This window comes from Pristis pectinata, chromosome 2 (genome assembly GCF_009764475.1).
Source record: "Pristis pectinata isolate sPriPec2 chromosome 2, sPriPec2.1.pri, whole genome shotgun sequence".
NCBI classification, from domain to species: Eukaryota; Metazoa; Chordata; class Chondrichthyes; order Rhinopristiformes; family Pristidae; genus Pristis; species Pristis pectinata.
Window position 1 is genome coordinate 110,542,763 of NC_067406.1, and position 25,383 is coordinate 110,568,145.

The 25,383-nt window shown below is 39.6% G+C and overlaps 1 protein-coding gene across 2 annotated transcripts in view; it reads left to right on the forward strand.

The window, feature by feature from the left end:
• hhip (hedgehog interacting protein) overlaps nt 1-25,383 on the forward strand; it is a 131,539-nt gene that overhangs the window by 58,188 nt on the left and 47,968 nt on the right. For both annotated transcript variants that reach the window (XM_052043839.1, XM_052043846.1), the window contains exons 7-9: nt 278-421; nt 10,779-10,900; nt 11,120-11,243. In XM_052043839.1, the coding sequence (XP_051899799.1) occupies nt 278-421; nt 10,779-10,900; nt 11,120-11,243 (390 nt within the window). The remainder of the gene's footprint in view (nt 1-277; nt 422-10,778; nt 10,901-11,119; nt 11,244-25,383) is intronic.

Below are 25,383 nucleotides of genomic sequence, written 5' to 3' on the forward strand. Positions count from 1 at the left end.
CTGTTCCTGTGCCTTCTTTTCATCGATGCATATGTGAAGAAATGTCATTCAAAATAACCTTTTATCCATGTGCATTTTCACATTGCTATTTTCTAAATGAAGAAATAATCAAAGTGAAAGGTCTCCAAATTTAGCTAAAGTTCTGTGCCTTGGCAAATTAACTGAATATATGATGTTTTTAGATATGAAAAATTCTGAATCCTATGTACTAACACCTTTGTTTATTGACAGAATACTTTTAATTTCTTTTCTAATATTTTCTATATAATCCTTTCAGTGATTTTACAGGGTCTGTGCTTCGAATCAATGTAGATACAGATTCCTGCAGTGCACCTTATTCTATACCCAGAAGCAATCCTTACTTTAATAGTACTAATCAACCACCAGAGATTTTTGCACATGGACTTCATAATCCAGGCAGGTAAGTGTGTTTAAAGATCCTGCAAATAAACTCAAGTAACTGTTGTTGAAGTAAACAAATCAGTTTGCACTGAATTTGTTGCATAGTCAAATGTAATGCGAAGAAACCAGGTTCAACTCACATCTAAAAGAAACAATGCTATGAAGAACACATCTGAAAGTCCACTGATTGCTTGCACAGTATTGAAGAAATGTTCTGCACAATTAAGTGTCCATGTTTTTAACGTGCTCAAATTTGTGTTCACGTTTTTGAGATCCAGCACAGTGGTTCCCACAGTCAGATATATCGGTGAGAAGCTGGAAATCAGAGCTATAAAATTAGCAATTTTGGAGAGTGTGATTCAAGGTTATAATACAGCAACTTATCGCCCACTATTAGAAGTAGTATTAATAATAAAACATTACTAATATTATTCCAATATGTGGATGCTGAAAATCTGAAATAAAACAGAAAATGCTGGAAACACTCAGCAGGTTAAGTTAAGGCAGTGTCAGTAGAGAGAGAGAAACAGATTTAACATTTCAGGCCAATCTCCATTCAAGTTCATATAAGAAATGTTAAGTTTGTTTCTGCCTGATCTGCAGATAGTTTCGTTACCAGCATTAGAAGTATAGTAGCAGATATGCTGATCCAGTTTTCCAAAGAAGGAAGTGTTTTCAAAGCAGACATGGGTAAGGAATCGTAGTAGTGACTCTGACTGGACTCCATTTGACCACAACTCCCTGCTGACTGTATTCTATAATTTGAAGTATGTTTCTTGTAGTATTAACTGGGCTGACACAGCTTGTGATGCATATTTAATCCCTTTAGCCACAGTCAGGGGATTCTGATTAGACTATTTCAATCCTTAGAGTCACTATTGCCATTTCACTAATAGATGTATTTTTACAGTAGATTTTGGGGTATGTTACTTTAAATATTTAATGAATATGTAATGTCACTGCTTCCTGCATAGTTTATAGTATATTCTTGTTTAAAAATGCAAGATATGGAAGATACAATTTTTCCATAGAAATATGATTAAAACTTTAGAAAAGGATGCTTTGAAAGATGACAGAATGATTACAGCACAGAAGGAAGTCATTTGGCCCTTTGTGCTTGCACCAACTTTATATAAGAGCAATCCAGCAAGTCCCAATCTCCTGCCCTTTCCCTATTGCCTGGCAAATTCTTTCCTTTTAATACTTCATCCATTTCCCTTTTGAATGATACAATTGATTCTGCCCCCGTTACTACTTCTCGCAGTACATTTCAGTCCCTAACCACTTATTGTGTAAAAACAATCTTCCTTATGATGTCCTTCTGGTTCTTTTGTCAATCACCTGTATTCCTGTCACCTCTGGCAATGGCAACAGTTTCTCTTTATCTACTCTATCCAGTTCCTTCATCATTTTAAATTCCTCCATCAGCTCCCCTCACAACATTCTCTGTTGCAAGGAGCACAGCCCCAACTACTCTGGCCTATCCACATAAATAAAGTTGCTTGCCTCAGGAGTCATTTTGCTACATCTCTTTGGACCTTCTCCAAGGCCTTTCCTAGTGTAGCTCCCAGAACCAGACACAATACTCCACTTGCAGGAAAACTGGTGTTTTATGAAAGTCAGTCATAATTTCCTTGCTCTTCTACTCTGTACCTCGATTTAAAGCACAGGATTCTGGATACTTAATTAACCATTTTCTCAATCTGCCTTGTCACTTTCAATGATCTGCGCTTATATCCCAGAGCTCTCTGCTGTTGCACCCATTTAGAATTGTGGCCTGTAGTTTATATTCTCCCTTCTCATCCTTCATACCAAAATGTAACACTTTGCATTTCTCAGCATTAAATTTCATTTCCTCCTACTTGGCCATTCCATCAGCCTGCCTATATCTCCTTGAAATCTATTACTATCCTCCTCACATTCCACTACACACCAAGTATTCCGTCGTCTGCAAATCTGGAAATCGTGCACTGTGCACTCAAGTCCAAGTTATTAGTATGCTTTAATTAAAGCCATGGTCCAGGTACCATCTCCTAGGAACCCCTCTATATACTTCCCTCAGTCTGAGAAACAATCTTTTCCTACTAGTCTATTTCTTGTTAGCCAGTTGTCAACGTAAACTACAACCATGGTATTCCATGTGACATCTATTATGTGGCAACTCATCAAATGTATTTGGAAGCCTATGTACACACATCAACTGCATTTCCCACATATACTTTCCCTGTTACTTCATCGAAAAAACTATGAAGTTAGCTAAACACAACTTCCATTACAAATCCATCCTGACCCTTTCCTAATCAATCCTTACTTGTACAAGCGACTGCGAATTGTGTTCCTGATTACCGTTTACCCACCACCATGGTTAAATACACTGGATTGCAATTACTGTACATTCTTTTTGAACAAGGATGTAAAATTTGCAATTTTCTAGTCCTCAGCACCACCTTGAATATATAGTTGTTTGGAAGATTACACCCAGGGTCTCTGCAACTTCCTTCCTTCCCTCAGCAACCTATGATGTTTCCCATCAGGTGATGGATCCACTTTAAATGCACCCATTCTTTCTGGTACCTTCTCTTTATTCAGAATTCCAACTCAGTCTTCTCTTGCTGAGATTCCATCAGGGTTTCTCCCTTGGTGAAGAGTGATGATAAGCAGTCATTTAGTACCTCAGCCATAATCACTCCACCATGAGCAGTTTCATTTTTGGTCTCATTGGTCCTGCCTCCCTTCTTACAGCCCATTTCTTGTTTATGTAGCTCCAGAATATTTTTGGATTCCTTTTACTTTGCTGCCAGTCTTCTCTCATGCTCTTGCTTTGCCTCTCTTACTTTTGTTTATGTTTATTTTGCTTCATTTATATTAAAGATATATGTTTATGTGGTCCACTGCTCCTCTAAACTGCATGAATTACAAATCGAGGCCAAACAGTAGATAGGATCTTAAGTAGCAGTAAGAAATAGAGACAGTAATTAATAACAGCACGTTGTTTGGCTTCTAGCGCTGATACCCTCCAGTTCACAGCAAGGTATGCAACACCACAATGCAAGTCCTACCTTTATCGCATGGACTAAAACATGCAGTACAAATTCTTACTATTCCTCTCAGGCTGAAGTTTATGTGTGAACTGTCCAGCTTTTCTGGCCCGACCAAGCAAATTGTAAGAGCATGAAATCATCTTTGAAACTAACAGCAGTCCTACATCAGCACTCTGGTGCTGGGAGGTGTTTTTGCTGTGACCCCAGCCCATTAGTGGTTGCTTTCCTGGCTGTGAACAAAATTCTGCTTCCTCTGGGACATCAGCGTCTGGTTCCATTTAGGCCTTAAGGTTGAAGTTGGAAGGGAGGGAGGGATAGCGAAAGAGAGATCTAAAGTTTGCTTTTAAGTCACCAAAGTCATTGATGGTTTAAGGATGGAACTGATTATTAATGTTTATGAAAGGCACGCACACCCTATATCTTTTCTGTGATTTTTATTTGACTTAAGGTGGCTGGTAAGAGTGTTGCCATTATGATCAGTTCTGGGATAAGTCCTTTTTATAGTTTTGCTGCAGGACTTCAAGTTTCTGTGGTCATAGAACCACATATTACATTCTTTCCAAATACACTGAGTAAGGTTTTGAGCTATAAAGAAAGTTTATGGTAAATTACAGTCTTAACATAAGCCTCCATCTCCAGTGATCAAATATTGCATTGGCCCATTATTTCATGGGTTCTTTAAGTTAGTGCTCATTATGTTTTAATGGTATTGTTCAATTCATTATAGCATAAAAACAAGAACTATTCCTGTACACCAAATATAAAATGTGCACAATTTGGAAAGTTACCAGTTCATAAGTTCTACACTGGAGCACAATGTATTGATGCACTATGCTTGGAATTTATCTCCATCTCCATCCATGCTAAACATACAACTAGATGTAGTAGCGCAGTTCTCCATGTGTTTGACCACTAACACAAAGAGGGCACAGGACACAATTAAATGATGCCAGTCGGCATGCAGTATATTGTTAATGTCACTCTTGTGGTTTTTCTAATGTGAGTGTACAATTTGTCAATGGCACTGCCCTCAACTGCAGAAGCAGACCTCACTAATAGAGGTAATAAAAATTTCTGAAAACGTTTAGCAGCTCGGGCAGCATCTAAGGAAAGAGAAACAGATGTAACGTTTCAGGTTGAAGACCCATCATGAGAAGTCCCAAAATGTAGATGTCTGCTCCTATGTCATGTAATGAGCCGATCCCTACTGGAATTCCAACAGTGAAGATGCCACCTCATTCCTCCAGGATAGTTGTGATGTCACCTTTTATGGGAGTGAGTTTCTCTTCTTTTATCCTGGGGCTCAAACCTTTCCATCAGAGACACATTGTACTCATCTTTATACTCCTCTCCATTCCATTCAACTAATTACAGAGGCACTTAACACACAATTCAGGGCCCATTGCACCATTTTTGCATTATAACTCGCACAAGGCTTACAACTGTAACACACTACTCATTGTGTGCCTTAGAATATTGATGCCCTGAAACCTCGAACAAAATTATTTTTACCCATTACGTAACTACTAGGCAATCAGGTTTGGTTCTCCACTTCGTACAGAATTGTCTCTGCGAGACAAGTAACATCAATATAATTCGACAAGCAGCCCTAAAGTTGATGAAGGGTCATTAACCTGAAATATTAACTTTGTTTCTGTCTCTACAAATACTCATTGATATGCTGAGTATTTCCAATATTTTCCATTTTGTTTCATGTTTCAATTGCCCAAAATTTTTTGGTTTTCAATAGAGTTCAGAAGTCCAAGCAATCTACAGGATAATACTTACACAGTTGAAAGCACTTATGGGGGTGGGGTGGGGTGGGGGGAAAGCCTTGGGGAATGCACAAGAGGTTAGAATTAGAGGATTGTGAAATTCTCAGAGGATTGTAGGACTAGAGAAGGTTAAAATAAGAAAGGATGTGACCATAAGGGATCTGGATGAGAATATTAAATTTAACTTGCTAGAGAACAAGAGCAATGTATGTCATTGAGCACTGAGATGATGGATGAACAGTATATTATGCCTAATAGGATGCAGTCAACATGGTTTTGCAAGAGTTGTGGTTTATAGAGGATGGTTTATGTGCAACTGTCACAGGAGCATTGAGTTAATTGACTCTAAAAATGAAAATGACACAAATTAGTGTTTTATCAGCAGAATTGAAAACAAGCTCTACTTTGTGATGGGTGAGATACAGGGTGAAGATCAGTTTTGTTTGAATTTATTAATTTTTTGGGATCTAGGTTTTGCTGGTAAACCCAGCATTTATTGCCCATCCCTAAGTGACCTTGACATGGTGGTGGTGGTGAGCTACCCTTTTAAACTTCTAAGGAAGGTACTCCCACAACCACTTGGGGAGGGAGTTCCATGATTTAGTCCCAGATCCAGTGAAGCAATGGTGACATACTTTTAAGTCAGATTAATGTGTGACCTCGAGAGGAACATGCACCCATGCACCTGAAGCCCTTGTCCATTTTGCTGACTACGTGAGTAACTGAAATACAGTAAAAATCCAATAATCTGGCACACCTGGGACTTTAGTGGTTTGGGACTAGCAGATTCTCCAAACTATTAGATGGTATTTTTATTACCACTGCAACACACTTTTAATTGGCTTTTTTTGTGGATGTTACGTGGAATTTTAATAACTTATCCAGTGGACCAGGTAAGTTTACAGGGAGTACAGGAACCTGGGCCCTGGTGAGTGGATAGAGACCACAGGAACTAGGGCACCATTGAATGAAAAGGTAGTGAAGGAACTGGGACCCAGTGAGTGGAATGGGAGCCGGGGCCACAGTGAGTGGGAAGGGAGTGTGGCAAACAGTAGATGGTGAGCCAGATGCCAAAGCATTGCGATTTCCAAATTTTCAGATAAAGGATTATTGGAGCTTTACTGTAAATTTTGTAGATAGTGTACATTGCAGCCACTGTGTGCCAGTGGTGGAGGGAATAAACATTTAGGGGAATGGAATACCAATCAAGTGGACTACTCTGTCTTGGATGTTCTCGAGTTTCTTGAGTGTTGTAGGAAGGTGAATTTGGTAATGGAAGCATGGAGCTGGTCACAAAGGCCAAAGATAATACCTTCATTCTTTCCAAAGTGTAACTGGGGGAAACTGCAATGTACCTAGAACTGGATGCTAGTAAATAAGATAAGATATCTTTATTGGTCACATGTACATCGAAACACACAGTGAAGTACATCGAAACACACAGTGAAATACATCTTTTGAATAGAGTGTTCTGGGGGCAACCCATAAGTGTCGCCACACTTGCGACGCCAACATAGCATGCCCACAACTCCTAACCAGTATGTCTTTGGAATGTGGGAGGAAACCGGAGCACCCGGAGAAAACCCACACAGACACGGGGAGAACATACAAATTCCTTACAGACAGTGGCCAGAATTGAACCTGGGTCACTGGCGCTGTAATAGCGCTACGCTAACCACTACACAACCGTGCCTTCCGTAGTCCCATAAGGTTAGGGACAATGGAGGGTTCAACATCTAGAGCTAAGAATGGCTATTTGTATTTATTCAGAATGGATTCCCTCAGCTTTCTGTCAGCATGAATCAGAGGAGACAATAAAATTGAGTTTGTTATTTGGAAAAAAAGAAGTGTAGACATGAAAAACAGCTTCAACATCATAAACAAAGTTTCCATCCTTTTTTTTAACAACAATAGGAGGAAGGTGACTTTTTCTTTATTTTGTATTGTAATTTGTTCAAATTATTAAGCATTGGTTGATATTAAAATCGATGAAGCCTTGCCCCAACAGCTCACTTAACTCAGTGGGCTTAATGACTGATTTTTTTTTCCAAAACTTGAATTTTGTTCAAAGATTGTTCCAAGGTTTGAAACATTTTCATCTTTTTTAAGCATTCTGAATTTTCACCAAAACAAACAGAACTGCTTTTAGTTAAAATATTGGTTTATTGGTTTGGTTGGTTTATTATTATTGTCACTTATACCGAGGTACAGTGAAAATCTTGTCTTACAAACCAATCGTACAGGTCAATTCATTACACAGTGCAGTTACATTGAGTTAGTACAGAGTTCATTGATGTAGTACAGGTAAAAACAATAACAGTACAGAGTAAAGTGTCACAGCTACAGAGAAAGTGCAGTGCAATAAGGTGCAAGGTTACAACAAGGTAGATCGTGAGGTCATAGTCCATCTCATTGTATAAGGGAACCGTTCAATAGTCTTATCACAGTGGGGTAGAAGCTGTCCTTAAGTCTGGTGGTACATGCCCTCAGGCTCCTGTATCTTCTACCCGACGGAAGAGGAGAGAAGAGAGAATGTCCTGGGTGGGTGGGGTCTTTGATTATGGTGGCTCCTACACCAAGACAACGAGAGGGAAAGACAGAGTACAAGGAGGGGAGGCTGGTGTCCGTGATGCGCTGGGCTGTGTCCGCAACTCTCTGCAGCTTCTTGCAGCCTTGGGCAGAGCAGTTGCCATACCAAGCTGTGATACATCCAGATAGGATGCTTTCTATGGTGCATCAGTAAAAGTTGGTGAGAGTCAAAGGGGACAAACCAAATTTCTTTAGGCTCCTGAGGAAGTAGAGGCGCTGGTGAACTTCCTTGGCCGTGGCATCTATGTGATAGATGTACCTACATACATATTTGAAAAGTTTATACTATTTTAACCCATTCCTTTCTACTCTTGGCACTGCATCAACCTATTATTGCAGTTTTAACAGGCACAGAATAGTTACTACCTGATTTTTTTTTAACCTTCCCTGAAGTACTTGATCTCTTGCACTTCCAAAAAACTTCATATTAGAGTTTGTCACTTATAGTTTCTCAGAAACAGTATTCTTTGGCACTGTGCTACAATCCTTTGGTACCCTGGGACACATCTCCAATTGCCATAATCACTATTAATTTTTCCATCATTTCGTCATGCCTCTGCCTGGAGGCCTCAAATCCTTTCCTAGCTCCTGATGGTTTGTGGTCAGTGAGAGGATCAGCAGACCACATGACCAGTCTTCTCTCTCACACACACACACACACACACACACACACACACACACACACACACACACACACACACACACACACACACACACACACACACACACACACACACACACACACACACACACACACACTGTTGATGGATCACTTAAGGAAACACACCCAAAGCAGATACTTAAGGCAATGGGAAGCAATGGCCTTGTCATTATCATTTGAAAATTGTCAGAAACAAAATTATTCTTCAAGTATTGCAAAGATGCCAGTAAAAAATAAATTCTCTGAAGGATATAAGAAAATGTCTGAAAATTACTGGTCATTTAATCTGTGGTTTAAATCCTGAAAGAGAGAGAAATAACATTCCCATTTAGTCATTGTCTAGCATTGAATTGAATAATAAGTTAAGAATTGACCACACAGGTTTGCCATATTAAACACATCTCAAAGAAGTTTAATTGACTGCGAGTCACTTTTGGAAGTCCTGAGTCATGAAAGAGGTGAAACAAATAAAACTTTTTTCTTCCAATAGCAGGAAAAAAAATCTGTCAGTGCTTCCTGGATGAATGGCACAGCTCAAGGAATAATTTAAACATAAAATAATACTTGAACCAAGAAAGAAGCTATCTAAATCAAAACATTGTTTGCTGTGATAACCAGACTCTTTATATACACTGGTGCATTTCAGTTCTCAAAGGTCCCAACTGTTCGGTTTCAAAGGCCACCTGGGCATGGACAAACAAACTTGTTTTCCATGGTTTTAAAGATCTGTTTGTAGCAGTTTCCGATATTGGTAAAGAATTTTCGTGACATTATATTGTCGCATATAAACCCAGACAGTGAGGTTTCCCTCCCTAATGGCCGTCAGAGTACCAATTAGATTTTTACAGTCTATACATTCTTGGTCACCTTTACTGAGATTAGCTTTTTTTTTAAACAGAGTTTAAAAATTAAATTCAGATTCTTGAACTGCCATGCTGTGATTTGCACTCATTTCTTCTTATTTATAGCCCATTAATCCAGCCTCTTACTTTACCACGCCCCTGAATGAATAATAGTGAATGGAGTTGTTCTATTGCGTTAATGAACTAAGTCAGAAGTTTATGGCTTTCAAATCCTTTTCCAACCACCTAATCTGCACAAGTAACCTTCAACAATGTTGAAGAGCAATCCATTGTGGTGCTATTACAGTTAGATAACTTCTTAATGATTTATTTCTGAGATGAAAATGTAAAGCAATATTCAAATTAACTTGACTGAACATAGATGGCTAAGAATTTCTACCTTTAACTTGAAACATCCTGTCCATCTGTATTCAAACATTCCAGCCTGAAATACCAACACCAACTCTACTTGACTTAATTATTTATGTGGACTTGCCTCCCAAAATTCCTGAGGTCTTACTGTTACAGAGTCTCACCCTTCCACCATTTCTTGGGATTGCACTTAAATAGATTCCCTCTCTCCTACCCACATTTCCAAGGCTTAACAAAGCCAGATACCCCCCCCCCCCAACTACTCTTCTACCCTCCATTCCCAGGTCTCATCGACACCAAGGCTCTCCACCATTCCAGCCAATACATGCCAGCGCTCCCTGAGAACAAGTGGGGGGAACTATCCACTGACACAAGGGCTGGTAGATCCCACTGGAATGATGAGCTCAATAGAGAGCTCAAGAGCCACAACAGAAGACCAATCATAAGGTAGATCTTTTGACCGGAACAACAGGTAGGTCACCGGAAACTCAGTCGATATTCCCCAAAAAATGCATTTTTTTAAGATCCCTCAAGTCCAGGGAATAAAAGTATCTAGTTTAGGAAAGGAAATGTTGGGGTGTTTTGGATTCATTAACATGAATGGGAATTTGGTTGAAAGCCAAACTACCTTTATTATTTTATATTGAGAGAGCTTAAATTTCCCCATTCTTCTCAGCCACAAGCAATATCAACAGATTTTGGTATAATGTCAGGAAAGGAGATGTACCTTGCTGAATGATATAATGCTCCAAAAAATCCTTCTGGTGCCATACCTCAGTTGCCAGTGCAAAGTATACAATGCATTGTCAGGATAGCATTTGAATAAATTGTACGTGACAATCTCCATTTCCTAATGGCAAACATAATTGAATCCTTTTCTTAAGGAGTCCCTAAAAATTAGCAACAAGTCTGAAAGTGCCAAGTTAAAAGAGAAAAAGGTGAATAGCCATGAAATATTGAATTGTTAAATGCATTGTTTACAATAGTTTCTTGATTTTAATGGCTTGGATTACTAAAACCAAGCAAAATAAGATGCACTTTGAATAATTACCTTCTCCTCAGAAGTGCTTTTGAATCACATATTGATTTCACATAGGTGCGCAGTGGATCAGCTTCTCAGGGACTCCAATGGCAATCTGACCATACTTTGTTCAGAGTCAAATACTTGGAATAAATCATCAGGAAGAATAATCAAGATAACAAGGGGAAAAGATTATGGTAATTGTAAATCTCAAAGTATAATTGCTGCTTTGAACAGCTGCTCATAAATATGATATACAGTTACTGGAATTGTTTAAAAATTTATGGTGTCTTTGTTATTATGATTAAAATTACAAACAGTTCATTCAAGTATGATTCCTCCTGCCCCCAAAACATTATATGGTTAATGCAGGAAAAGCAAATATATTTCTGATTTGTATCATTTCTTCCTTCCAGAAACTGAGCCTCCAGCAGTTGAGTTCAAATCTTCCAGCCACAGTCCTTTAGTGGGTGGCTTTATATACAGAGGATGCCAGTCTAGAAGACTTTTCGGAAACTACATTTTTGGAGACCGAAGTGGGTATGTGTGAAGAATTTCTGTGAAGTTGTCCACACAATAATCTGGTACTCATTTGCTACTGCAAGCAAATAAAATTCACTTCAGTCATGCTTATGGAGAATTCTCTACAATGCACAAAGAAGGATATATTCAACAGGGTGCATGTTTTCTGAATGATAGCAGGGCTAAAATTGTTACATTACGAGAATGGACTGTACAAACTAGGCTTGTACTGTCTTGTGTATAAATGAAAGGAGATGATCTGATTGAAGTGTTTTAGTTGATTAAAGATGTAACCAAACTATTTCCTGGTGTCCAGAGCAAACTGATATAGAAAGCTAACTCAGGCCAATAGATGGAGTTGAGGTACATGAGCAATGATTTGAAGGCTTGAGGAGCTGAACTATGTAATTCCTGTTACTTTTTCCTTTAACAGCCTAGGTTTTATGATTGGCAAAATTTTAACATGTGGTATAAATAATCGTAAAATTGTAGAATGTTTCAGTGTGGAAAGAGCCAGTTAGGCATCCATTCAAGCACTTCCCTTTTATTCTCTTGGGCTTCAATTCTGCTAATGTCTATAGTAAAGTACTTTATCAACTGCCTTCTGCAAGACCATATACACATCAATTGCACTACCTTAATCAGCTCTTTCCATTACTTATTTCATAGAGAAAGAACAACAGTCAAACCTGGTTTGTCTTTAACAAATCCATGCTGGCTTTCATCCAGAAATGCTCATTCTTCAAAGTGACGATTAACATTGTCTTAGATTATTGTCTCTGGAAGTTTCCTACTATGATCATTTGGCTGTCCAGCCCATAGTTGCCAGGTTTATTCCTCTCCTTTTCAGCAAGTTGTTTGCAGTCCTCTAGTCCTGGTACAATTCCCATAGCAGAGAAAGATCACTATTTCTACCCTTGCTTCCCTCGCTATCCTATGTGCATCAGATGACATTTGAGAGCCATCTGAAATGATAAATGTTTCTCTCCACAGGTATGCCTTAACCCACTGAATATTTTCAGCTGTTTATGTATCTCACCTTGATCATTTTGTTTCTTTCCAATTTCCCTATTACATTTTTCTTTACTGTGATATAGGCAACATCCTTTTCTTTTGCAGGTGATCTAATGATGCTGTTATGAGAATGTTGATCAAACTGGACTTGGATGCTATGTTATAGGGAGTCATTGAGTTATACAACATGGAAACAGGACCTTCAGCCTACAACATTATACTGACCATCAATAACCCATTTACAATAATCTTATACTGATCCCATTTTATTCTCTGCATATTCTAATTAACTCACCCAAATTCTACCACTCACCTACACTAGGGGCAATTTACAGTGACCATTTAACCTACCAAAGTGCATGTCTTTGGAATGTGGGAGGAAACTGGAACACCCAGAGGAACTGCAATGAAAGTTGATTCCTGGGATAGGTAGTTTGTTATGCAAGGAGAAATTAAACAGGATGTGTCTATACTTTCTTGAGATTAGAAGCATAAAATGTGGTAAATTGGTAAATTAATTGGTTTATTATCGTCACGTGTACTGAGGTACGGTGAAAAACTTGTCTTGCATACAGTTCATTCAGATCAAATCATTATAAGAGTGCATTGAGGTTGTACAAGGTAAAACAATAACAGAATAAAATGTTACAGTTACAGAGAAAGTGCAGTGCAGGTAGACAATAATGTGCAAGGTCATAATGAGGTAGATTGCAAGGTCAAGAGTCCATCATATTGCACTAGGGAACCATTCAATAGTCTAAGATAGAAACTGCCCTTGAGCCTGGTGATACATGCTTTAAGGTTTCTGTATCTTCTGCCCAATGTGAAGGGCGGAGAAGAGAATGTCCGGGGTGGGTGGGGTCTTTGATTATGTTGGCTGCTTTACGGAGGCAGCAAGAAGTATAGACAGAGTCCATGGAGGGGAGGCTGGTTTCCATGATGCGCTGACCTGTGTCCACAACTCTCTGCAGTTTCTTGCAGTCCTGGGCAGAGCAGTTCCATACCAAGCCATGATGCCTCCAGATAGGATGCTTTCTATGGTGCATTGATAAAAATTGGTGAGGGTCGACAGGGACGTGCCAAATTTCTTTAGCCTCCTGAGGGAACAGAGGTGCTGGTGAGCTTTGTTGGCCATGGGGTCTACCAGGACAGGCTGTTGGTGATGTTCACTCCTTGGAACTTGAAGCTCTCAACCTTCTCGACCTCAGCACCCTTGATGTAGACACAAGCATGTCCATCACCCCCCTTCATGAAGTCAATGACCAGCTCTTTTGTTTTGCTAGCATTGAGGGAAAGGTTGTTGTCATGGCACCATGTCATGGCTCTCTATCTCCTTCCTGTATTCATTGTTATTTGAGATCCAGCCCACTACGGAGTTATCATCTGCAAACCTGTAGATGGAGTTAAAGCAGAATCTGGGCACGCAATTGTAAATATATAGGGAATAGAGTGCGTGGCTGAGGACACAGCCTTGTGGGGCACCAGTGTTGAGAATAATTGTGGGGAATGTGTTACTGCCTATCCTTATCGATTGTGGTCTGTTGGTCAGGAAGTCAAGGATCCACTAAAGCATACAAAATTCTGACAGGACTTACCAAGGTGGATGTAAAATTGACGTTTCTCTTGGCTGAAATGCTTAGAACCAGGGGTCACTATCTCAAGCTGAAAACATTAGGAATAGAAGCAGGAGCAGGCCATTTGGCCCCTCATGAGCATTCTGTTATTCAATTAGATTATAACTGAACATATACAGTACCTCAGCACTAGTTCCCTGCACTTATAGCATATCCCTTGCTTCTCTTTATATCTATAAGAACACAAGGGTCAGCCATTTAGGACTACATTGAGAAGAAATTTATTCAACCAGAGTGTAGGGGATCATTGGAAGTCTCTCCCCAATGCGGCTGTGAAGGGTCTTTAACTGAATATATTCAAGACAGATATTATTAGAATCAAGGGATATGAGTTTAGTGAAGGAAAGCACCATACTAGAAGACTGCAAGTAGGTGAATTACCTTCATACTTGAGCCATCGTCCATCCTGACCACAGTAACTGTAGTCTAATCCCGCCTCATCCCCAATTCCACCTGTCCTCATCCCCATCACCACCTTTGAAGAAGACAGGCCATATTTTCTTGATGTGCTGCCAGTCCCAATCAATAACATGGCAGTCTTCTCGTGATCTTTTTCAAGTACCAAGTGCCAGCCTTTGCAATCACCAATTGCGCTGTTCTGATCCCAGTCCAGGACCATGCCAATCTTTCTCCTTTCCCTTACCATCCCCTTTCACCCAGCCCACCAAATGTGGGGCTCTGATATACTCACCAACCCCTCCATTGCCTTGGGAAGGAAGTACTGGGGCAATTATTTTTTAGGGAGCACCAGAAGTTTTAAATGGTCATAAAACAAAGCAGAAAATGCTGGGAAAGCTCATTGGGTCAGACAGTGTCTGTGAAAAGAGAAAAAGAGTTAATGTTTCAGGGCAAAGATCCTTTTTCAAAACTATGAAAGATAGAAGACCCTGATGCAGGGTTTTGGCCCAAAACATTGGCATTTCCTTTCTCTTTCTCCTCACAGATGCTGCATGACCTGCTGAGTTCCTCCAGCAGATTGTCTGTTGCTGAAAACAGAGAACAAGGTTTCAAGTTACAGAGAATGTGTGTGGGGGGGGGGGTGGATAAGTCAAAGTGAACATCTGTGATAGGATGAGGCCAATGTTGCTGTAGAGATCAATGGTCATTTGTTTGATCTGATACAGGTAACCTAAAAAATAATGTTCCTAGAAAATTAGGGCAAATGAAAACTTCATCTGTAATAGTCTAAAATGTTTATATTATTTTATATTAGAATCAAGAGTATTTGTTGAAGGTATAATTATAACACTGGCCCAGATTTTGTTTCAATAGTGATAGAGAATTGCCAGCTTTGCATTATTATTCCATGACACTGACAGCAATGTTGGGATTTTTCACAAATGTCTAGTTTAAAATGAAAACCTGGAAGCTGCTGTCTGGGTTCCAGCACACTGTCATAGGCTTCCCTGTTTACAACTTTCTCCATTGGAATCTAGAAAAATCAATTGAAATGACACAAGGCATTTTTCAGTTTAATTGTGCAGAGTTAATTTTTCAGATCAATGACACTTCACCAGAACTGAAACATTAATTGTTTCTCTCTCCACAGATGCTTTCTAACTTGCTGAGTATTTCCAGCATTTTCTGTTTCAATTTCAATTTCAATTTCCTAGCAAGTGCAGTTTCTTGATTTTAAGTTACTGAAAATGTTACATTAAGGGCAAACTAAGCTATAATTACTACTTAACAATCTTGACTAAAAAGCTAATTCTAAGTATGTGTATTGCAAATGTACACAAATATAAGTACATTTTTAAAAATTATTTTTGCCATTTCAGCTTCTACGTTAATCATATATCTGTTTCTCGATTGTCAATTTAGCACCCTATATAATTTTTTTAAAAAGTTAATAAAAAATTGTTTCCTAGTTTCCTTTTGTTGCCATTGAGAGGTGGTGGTGAACTATTGCTTTGGTGCGAACCATAAATCTGGGCTATTTATTACACACCAAACCATGGGGCTGAAATTCATTCTTGTGCTAAATGTACAATGTGGTAGTCACTTCTAAAGGTTTTGAAATTTGAAAATGCCTAACCTCTGCCACTTTGCATGTATAATGCTAGTGCCAAGGGCAAATTCCTAGACACAAGACTATTAAACTTCTGTACACCAATTGTGCTTCAAACTTACTTGATTCCAATCACTAATAGGGTCCAACTCATTTTTTCACTTTCTGACCAACAAATTATAAACAAAAGCAGATACCTGTCAATGTGTTTAGATTGGTAAACCTGTTGAAGTGACAAATGTTTGATACAATCCAAATCTCCTCACTTGGACTGATAGCTGTTGCTTTATGTGAAATTGTAATTCTCTGGTTCTCATCACTATTAAAACTATGTGATCTATATTTTAGTGTTAACTAAACATCCTAATTGTGTTAAATTCTCATTTCCATGTACCTATTTTTATGTATAGGTCCCATTTTCCCTTGTAGGTTATGAATCACTTTTAACATTAATTTGAGCAGGTTAAATCCATGTATGTAGTGCTATGTTATGAACCTCCTCAAATGCATAGTAAGGAGGTACAACTAACAGACAGTCTCAAGCAAAATTAAGAATAATTAGGGGATAGTGGCTAAAATTCCTCACGGTGAAATGTAGATAGTACGCAGGTTCAATTTCAATCCCTCCATTACTGGAAATAGTAGTGTTCCCTAAAAATCACAGGGATACCCATATCTGCCCTGTTCTGAACCTGAGGGCATGTTTCATCTAGGAGTTGAATTCACATAAGCTAATTATATTGTCTGTATAAGCATCTTGCACAGGCTTCCCATTTGTGCCAATTATGAAACAGCATAGCCAGCAGACCTTTTAAGTGACCACAACAGGTCAATTCAAAAACAGGTATACTTTCTGTTTGAAGATGGGGCTAAATGCTGCTTTATGGTGTGTCTACCCAGGAAACTGTCCCTTTCTCCTGTGTTTGGAAAACTTCAATAGCCCTCCCCTCTAATTCTCCACTGCCAAAAAGTGGCAGTACTTAAAAACAAGTCTAGTAGCAGGGATGAACATAGAAATTACTCATGTGGCGAGCAACATCTGATGAGACAGGACATAATCTTGTTTATGCATTTCCCAGCATGGAATCACTGTCCACAGGGAACCCGGACCCATACTTATCAGGTCTACTGAATAAAACATGAACATCAAAAAACTGCAGATGCTGGAAATCTGAATAAAACAGGGGGAAACAGTTAGAACATTACAGCGCAGTACAGGCCCTTTGGCCCACGATGTTGCACTGACATTTTATCCTGCTCTAAGATCTATCTAACCCTTCCCTCCCACATAGCCCTCCATTTTTCTATTATTCATGTGGCTATCTAAGAGTCTGTTAAATGTCCCTAATGTATCTGCCTCCACCACCTCTGATGGCAGTGCATTCCACGCACCCACCACTCTCTGTGTAAACAAAAAACTTACCTCTGACATCCCCCCCATACCTTCTTCCAATCACCTTAAAATATGCCCCCTCGTGTTAGCCATTTTTTCCCGGGAAAAGGTCTCGGACTGTCCACTCGATCTATGCCTCTTATCATCTTGTACACCTCTATTGTCACCTCTCATTCTCCTTCTCTTCAAAGAGAAAAGCCCTAGCTCACTCAACCTATTCTCATAAGACATGCTCTCCAATCCAGGCAGCATCCTGATAAATCTCCTCTGCACCCTCTATAAAGCTTCCATATCCTTCCTATAATGAGACGACCAGAACTGAACGCAATACTCCAAGTGTGGTCTAACCAGAGTTCTACAAATCTGCAACATTACCTTGTGGTTCTTGAACTCAGTACCCCGACTAATAAAGGCCAACACACCATACACCTTCTTAACAACCCTATCGACCTGCATGGCAACTTTGAGGGATCTATGAATGTGGACCCCAAGATCCGTCTGTTCCTCCACGTTGCTAAGAACCGGGCCATTAACCTTGTATTCTGCCTTCAAATTCGATCTTCCAAAGTGTATCACTTCACACTTTTCCGGGTTGAACTCCATCTGCCACGTCTCAGCCCAGCTCTACATCCTATCAATGTCATATTGCAACCTACAGCAACCTTCTACACTATCCACAACACCACCAACCTTCGTGTCATCAGCAAACTTACTAACCCACCCTTCCACATCCTCATCCAAGTCATTTACAAAAATCACAAAGAGCAGGGGTCCTAGAACAGGTCCCTGTGGACCAGTTAATGTTTCAGGTCATGTAAACAGTCCCAGTTCTGATGAAGAAGTCCAAAGCTGAAATGTTAACTGTTTCTCTTTACACAGATGCTGCCTGACCTGCTGAATATTTCCTGTATTTTCCATTTTTATTACTTTTGTGGTCCTCCAAAGGCATCCTGAAAATTCCCTTCAAATCTTTGGCAGCTGACAGGCCTCTATCAGTGTAAGACCTTAATAGAACAGCCAACAGTCAGGCACATTTTAAAAATATTCATGTTGAAGTGAATAATTAAAATGCATTTTTTTAAACTTAAATTTCTTAAACAAGTAAAAACATAAATAATTCAAAAATTAAGCTTAACAGAGAACATTTGGAAAAGAACTTACTTCCCCTTTTGGTTCATATACAAAGCCCTACAATCTCCAATGAATACAGTTGGGTGTCAGATTCTGCACCAGGTTTAAATGAGGGCAATGTATGTGAGACATTTTCTCCAATGTCAATAACTCCACTTGTACAACAAACTGATAGATTCAGCCTTTCCAAATCTGCTAGCATGTCCAGGGTTTTTGTGTTTCAGTTTACGCACAGAAACTGTGAACTAACTTCAATTTAAATGTCATTTAAACCTCATTTGTTTTCCTCTAGGTGGATGAGGGAGTAACTTCTTTATATTGCAAATGTACCTATTAGCTTTTATAGTTTGGTGTTGATGTTTTACCTATGAAACTGCAACTTAAAATAACTATGTCTAGAATAGAAGTTAAAGAAATGAAAACACTAACGCAGACATCATAGTTGCTTTGCAAAAGTAAAAGTTCTACAGTATCAGTAATGTTATGCAAATATAGTGATGTGGCAAACTGAACTGGTTCAAATCCAAACTCATGAGGGAATCGTTCATTGAAATATAACACAACTTGCAGAATGATTTATCCATTTTGCCACTTAAGGAATCAGGAGCTCCACCATGGTCAATCATTGGTGTTTTTCACACAGATTAGAACAAACCTAACATTTCTCTCCAACCACAATTATAATTTTCACTTACCTTCCTATTCTGATAAAATAAGAAGCCATTCATCAGTGGAGATCTAAAGCTAAAGACTATAAACTCAGGATAAGAGGTCACCCATTTAGGATCGAGATGAGGAGAAACATCTTCACTCAGGGTTGCAAATCATCAGAATTTTCTTCCCCAGAGAGCTTATGATGTTCAGTCATTGTGTTCAAGGCAAAGATCAATAGATTTTTGGATTCATAGGGAATTAAGGAAACTAGCAAAAGTGGATCTTGAATGGAGGATCAGTGTGTGGTCTCCTCATGCCCCTACTTATGTTCTCATTTCTTAAAATATGCATTTTTAGAGTATGTTAAAATTAATAATGTCTGTGAGCAGGGTAAAGGATCTGTCATACCACAATTTTTTTTTTACCACACGCGATGTGATCTTTCATGAAAAGTTTTGAGGAAAGATGGTTGTGTGGAGTTACATTTCCAGTCCAAATGCAGAGACCATGTCATTAACCGCTGTTGTTTGACTTAATGGTTAGGATTAAGTTTGAAAGCTTGAACAGAAAGACACAATAGCAAAAGGTGAGAATTCCCAGCCTAGAAAGCATTGGAAGAGAAATGCAGTAGATGTGGAGGAAAGAAGCATGAGCTAAATTTTCATCTTCACTGTGTAAGTGGTAATCAGGCAAAGCAGATGACACGCTAACAGTAGAATCCTTAAGGTTTTTATTCTAGTGGGATCATTGAAATGGAGATCAATATGATCAGAGTTACCACTCCACCAGATTGCATTACGGAGAATGAAGACAAAAATTTGGCACTTTCACGCAGCTAAGGAGTTTCACAATGAATTGCCAGGCCAACAATATTAAACTTATGAGGGGAGACTGAATAGGCTAGGGTAGTTTCCTTTCAAATGTAGGAGATTAAGGAGAGCTGAAATCGAAGTCCACAAAACTATGAGAGGCCTAGACAAGAAGGACAGAAAAGACCTATTTCCTATGGCCAAGACATTGAAACTAGCATATATAATGTTACATTTAGAGGTGAGTTGCCAAGAAAATTTCCATCCAGAGCAGTGAGAATCTGAAACCCTCTTCCTGAAAGGGTGATGGAGGTGAAGACTTTCATCACATTGAAAAGGTACCTAGATGATCATTTGAAAAGCAGTAACCTACAAGAGCTGGGAAGCGGGAGTTACCCAAGCAGCTCTGTGTTTGCCAGCATGGTAAAATGGGCTGAATGACCCCCTGTGTTGTAAATGTATGAGTCTGAGGGAAGACAGGACATTTTTCATATCAATAAATAGTTTGCTCTTTCCAGGAGCTATGCATAAAGTATTGAAAATATTCAGCTGTTTTTTATGAACCTGGATGAAGTGTTAACTTCACATGACACAATTTCTATACCAGTTGGCTGAATGTATCATAGGTTGTGAGGGAATTGTCAGGGGACCATTTTTCTGCCTGAATAATTCAGAGAATGTGAGTTCAAATCCCACTGTTATAGTTTGAGAATTTAATGGTTTAAATAAGTTTAACACATGGTAGTACTGAAGTCATGTTATTGGACTGGTAATCTGCATGCCTAGACTAACGATCTAGCACATGAATTCAAATCCCACCACAGTAGTTGGTGAATTTAAATTCAAATAATTAATTTTAAAAATAGGTTTAATGAAAAGGTTAGTCTCAGTAATAATGATCATGAAATTATCAGATTGTTGTAGAAACCCAATTGGTTCAGTAATTCACTCCATGTCATATATCTGGCCTATAAGTGATTCCAGTCCCACACCAACCTGAATAACCCTTTAGTAATAGCAAGCCAATAATTTCCAAGATCACCAAGGTATTTACTTTGTCACTGTCACTGTGGAAAAGTTGATGAAGGCAAGTAGCTCTTTCTATCCTATCTTGTAAAGCAATTGTCCCTTAGATATCTCTTTGAACCAGACTTCCTTGCTTCTTCTCTGGGATGTAGTGAAAATTATTTGCTCTTTGTTATTAAACTACTATTTCTGTGAGGTGAATGACAATCCTTTTTAACTAGTTTGATTTTGTGTTATGTTTTGCAAGCTGGATTATCACTTGGGATGTTTTGTTTTCCATAATCAGAAATAGCAATGATGAAGTTGAGATTTTGCCTTTTTCTCAGTGTGTGCTTTGAAAGTTGCATTTGCTCTAAGAATCATAGAATAAGGAAAGGTTGTTTAGTGCTGCCAAGTTCTCAACTTCCAATAGTAATAAATTTAGGAACATCTCTATTTGATGTTGTGAATGTCCTTTTGATAACACAGTTGTTTTGGCAAAGTTAAATTGAATGCTTAGTAAAATATCCACTTGGTTATTAGTAAACAGACACTACTGTTATTTGGACAGTTCAACTATGAGAAGTTTTCTTGTGCCAAGATATTCAACAGCAGTATTGTTCACCAATCTTGTTAACATACATACAGTAATATGGTGCCATATATGTTAGTCACAGCAATATTCATGACAGGGATATTTGGTGCTATTGTTTTTCTGTGTCTCTTGTAAGCATCTATTTTTTTTGGGGGGGGGGGGAGATGTGAGCATTGCTGGCAAGGCCAGTACTTATTGCCCATCCATAATTACGCTTGAGAAGCAGGTGGTGAACTTCTGCATCTTTTCTGGTGAAGGATCTCACACAGTACTGCTGGAGGGGTGTTCCAGGATTTAGACCCACCTGTGGTGAAGGAATGTATTTCCAAGTCAAAATGGTGGCTTGGAGAGGAATCTGCAAGTGTGGTGTTCCCATGTACATGGTGCCCTTGTCCTCCTTGGATCTAGAGGTTATGAGTTAGGAAATAGTGTCAGTGTAGTCTAGCTGAGTAACTGTACTGTATTTGTAGATGGCACTCGCTGCTGGTGCACCAGTAACGGGGAAATGAATGACAGGGTGATGGTACAACTCCAATCACTGGAATGTTTCTCCTTGAAACCCACTGACTTCAATTTTAGTAGGACTCCTTGATTCTACACTGTATTGATAAGTTGTCATTCTCATCTCACCTATACAATCCATTTCTTTGTTCCATCTCTGAACTAACTCTGTAATGAGATCTGGAGCCATGGTCCTGGCAAAGCTCAGATTGGGCATTGTTGATGACAACTTCCATTCCTTTACTGATGATTGAGATTAGACTGATTGGACAAAAATTTGCTGGATTGGATTTGTCCAAAGGACTGGTCATACTACCTGGGCAATTTTCCACATTGGCGGTGGTTAAATGGTTAAAGCTTCAGCTTGGCTAAAGAGTAAGCCTTCACTATTATGACCAAGATATTGTATGCACACGTATCCTTTTATATTTTCTGATGTTTATAGCCTTTTCCTAATGTTGTGTGAAGTGAATTGAATTGATTTCTGTGGACCATGGGAGGAAGCTGAGTTAGATCAAACACTTAATAATTCTGGTTAAATATAGTCGCTTTTGGCACTTGCCTATGGTTATGTTATCGGACTCTTCTACCCCCATTAGCCTCCCACCACTATTCACAACTAAATGTGGCAGGATTACAGAGTTTTGATCTTGTCTATTGATTGTGGGATCACTTAGCTCAATGCATTACAGGCTGTTTTTTGAAGTTTAGTGCACGTGTATTCTTGAGTTACAGCTTTGCCAGGTTGGCACTTCATTTTTAGATATTTCTGGCATGCCCTTTGGAACTCCACATTGCACCAGTGCTGAACCCCCGGTGTGATCATAAAGATAGAGAGAAGACAATGCTATGTAATGAGATTACAGGTTATGGTGTAATATCTTTCTGCTGTTGTTGATGGTCCACAGAGTCTCATGAATGCCCAGTTTTGAGCTGCCAGATCTGCTCTGAGTCTATCACATTTAGCACAATGATAGTGCTATACAACACACTCTAGGGGTTTCCTCAAGGTCTCTGCAGTGGTGACCCATACTAAAGCTTCTTGGACAAATGCATCTACATCAGGTAGATTGTAGAGAATCAGGTCAAGTAGGTTTATCCCTCATCTTCTCTGATATCTGTGGCTTTCAGGACTCGCAAACTTGGTCAGTACCAGTGCTATCTAATCACTCTTGGTGACGGACACTGAAGTTCCCCATCCAGGATATATTCTGTGCACTTGCTACCTTCACTGCTCCTGCCTGGTCTTGCTGAAGAACATTGATTCAGCAACAGAGGGGGAGCATTTAAGTGGTAATCTGGAGGAGGTTTCTTTGTCCATATTTGACCTAATACCATGTACTTGGTGGGGTCTGAAGCCAACGTTGAGGGCTATCAAGACCACTCTCTCCTATCTATATATCACTGCGCTGCCCCTGCTGACGAGATGTACCTCAGGATTGTGACAGAGGAGTCAAGCACCTTGTGAGATATGATTTGTGAGCATGGTTATGTCTGGCTATTGATGTTTGTGAAGTGGACTTTGCAAGATTGATGTTATCTTCACTCATGACAGATAAGATTTCGTTTTACTATAGAAAATTCCTCTATAGTAAAACTGACACAATGAGGAGGGTGTTTTTTGCCAATAGTGGTGTCCATATTTATCTATTCCAGTTTCAGTGCCAGCCATTAGCTTTTGTCTCTCCTGCTGTTGGTTGTGAATCAGAATCAGGTTTATTATCACTGACGTATGTTGGAATTGGAATTGGTTTATTATTGTCATAGGTACTGAGGTACAGTGGAAAGCTTGTCTTGCATACCGAACATAGAGATCAATTCATTACACAATGCATTGAGGTAGTACAAGGTAAAACAATGCAGAATGCAGAGTAAAGTGTCACAGCTACAGAGAAAGTGTAGTGCAGGTAGACAAAAAGTTGCAAGGTCATAACGAGGTAGACTGTGAGCTCAAGAGTCCATCTTATTGTACTAGGGAACCCTTCAATAGTCTTATAACAGCGGGATAGAAGCTGTCCTTGAGCCTGGTGGTACATATTTTCAGGCTTTTGTATCTTCTGCCTGATGATGCAGGATGGGAGAGGGGAGAAGAGAGAATGTCCCAGATGGGTGGGGTCTTTGATTACGCTGGCTGTTTTACTGAGGCAGCGACAAGTATAGACAAGAGTCCATGGAGGGGAAGCTGGCTTCAGTGATGTGCTGGGCTGTGTCCACAACTCTCTTCAGTTTCTTGCGGTCCCAGGCAGAACAGTTGCCATACCAAGCCGTGATGCATCCAGATAGGATGCTTTCTATGGTGCATCAGTAAAAGTTGGTGAGTGTCAAAGGGGACATGCCCAAATTTCTTTAGCTTCCTGAGGAAGTAGAGGCACTAGTGAGCTTTCTTGGTGTGGTGTCTTCATGGTTGGACCAGGACAGGCTATTGGTGATGTTTGCACCTAGGACCTTGAAGCTCTCAACCCTCTTGACCTTGGCACTGTTGATGTAGATAGGAGCATGTACACCGCCCCCTTTCCTGAAGTCAATGACCTTCTTGTTTTGCTGATATTGACAGAAAGGTTGTTATCATTACATGGTGTTACTAAGCTCTCTATCTCTTTCCTGTACTTCGACTCTTCGTTAATTGAAATATGGTCCACTATGGTAGTATCATCTGCAAACTTGTAGATGGAGTAAAGAGCAGAATCTGGCCATGCAGTCATGAGTATATAGGGAGTAGAGTAGAGGGTTGAGGACACAGCCTTGTGGGGCACCAGTGTTGAGAATAATCATGGCGGAGGTGTTGCTGCCTATCCTCACTGATTGTGGTCTGTTGGTCAGAAAGTCAAGGATCCAGTTGCAGAGGGAGGTGTTAAGTCCAAGTCTCAGAGTTTGGTGATGAGTTTGCTTGGAATTATAGTATTGAAGGCAAAGCTGTAGTCAATGAACAATAGTCTAATGTAGGTGTCTTTACTGTCCAGATGCTGTCATGGAATTTGTTGTTTTGCGGCAGCAGTACAGTGCAAGACATAACAATTATTATAAGAGACAAAAAATAATAAATAGCACAAAAGAGGAATAATGAGGTACTATTCATGGGTTCATGGACCATTCAGAAATCTGATGGCGGAGAGGAAGAAGCTGTTCCTAAAATGTTGCATGTGGGTCTTCAGACTCCTGTACCTCCTCCTCAATGATAGTAACGAGAAGAGGGCATGTCCCGTATGGTGAGGGTCCCTAATAATGGATGCCGCCTTCTTGGGGCACCTCCTCTTGAAGATGTCCTCGATGGTGGGGAGGGTTGTGCCCGTGTCGGAGCTGGCTGAGTCTACAACCCTCTGCAGCCTCTTGCGATCCTGTGCATTGGAGCCTCCATACCAGGCGGTGACACAACCTGTCAGAATGCTCTTCACCGTACATCTATAGAAATTTGCA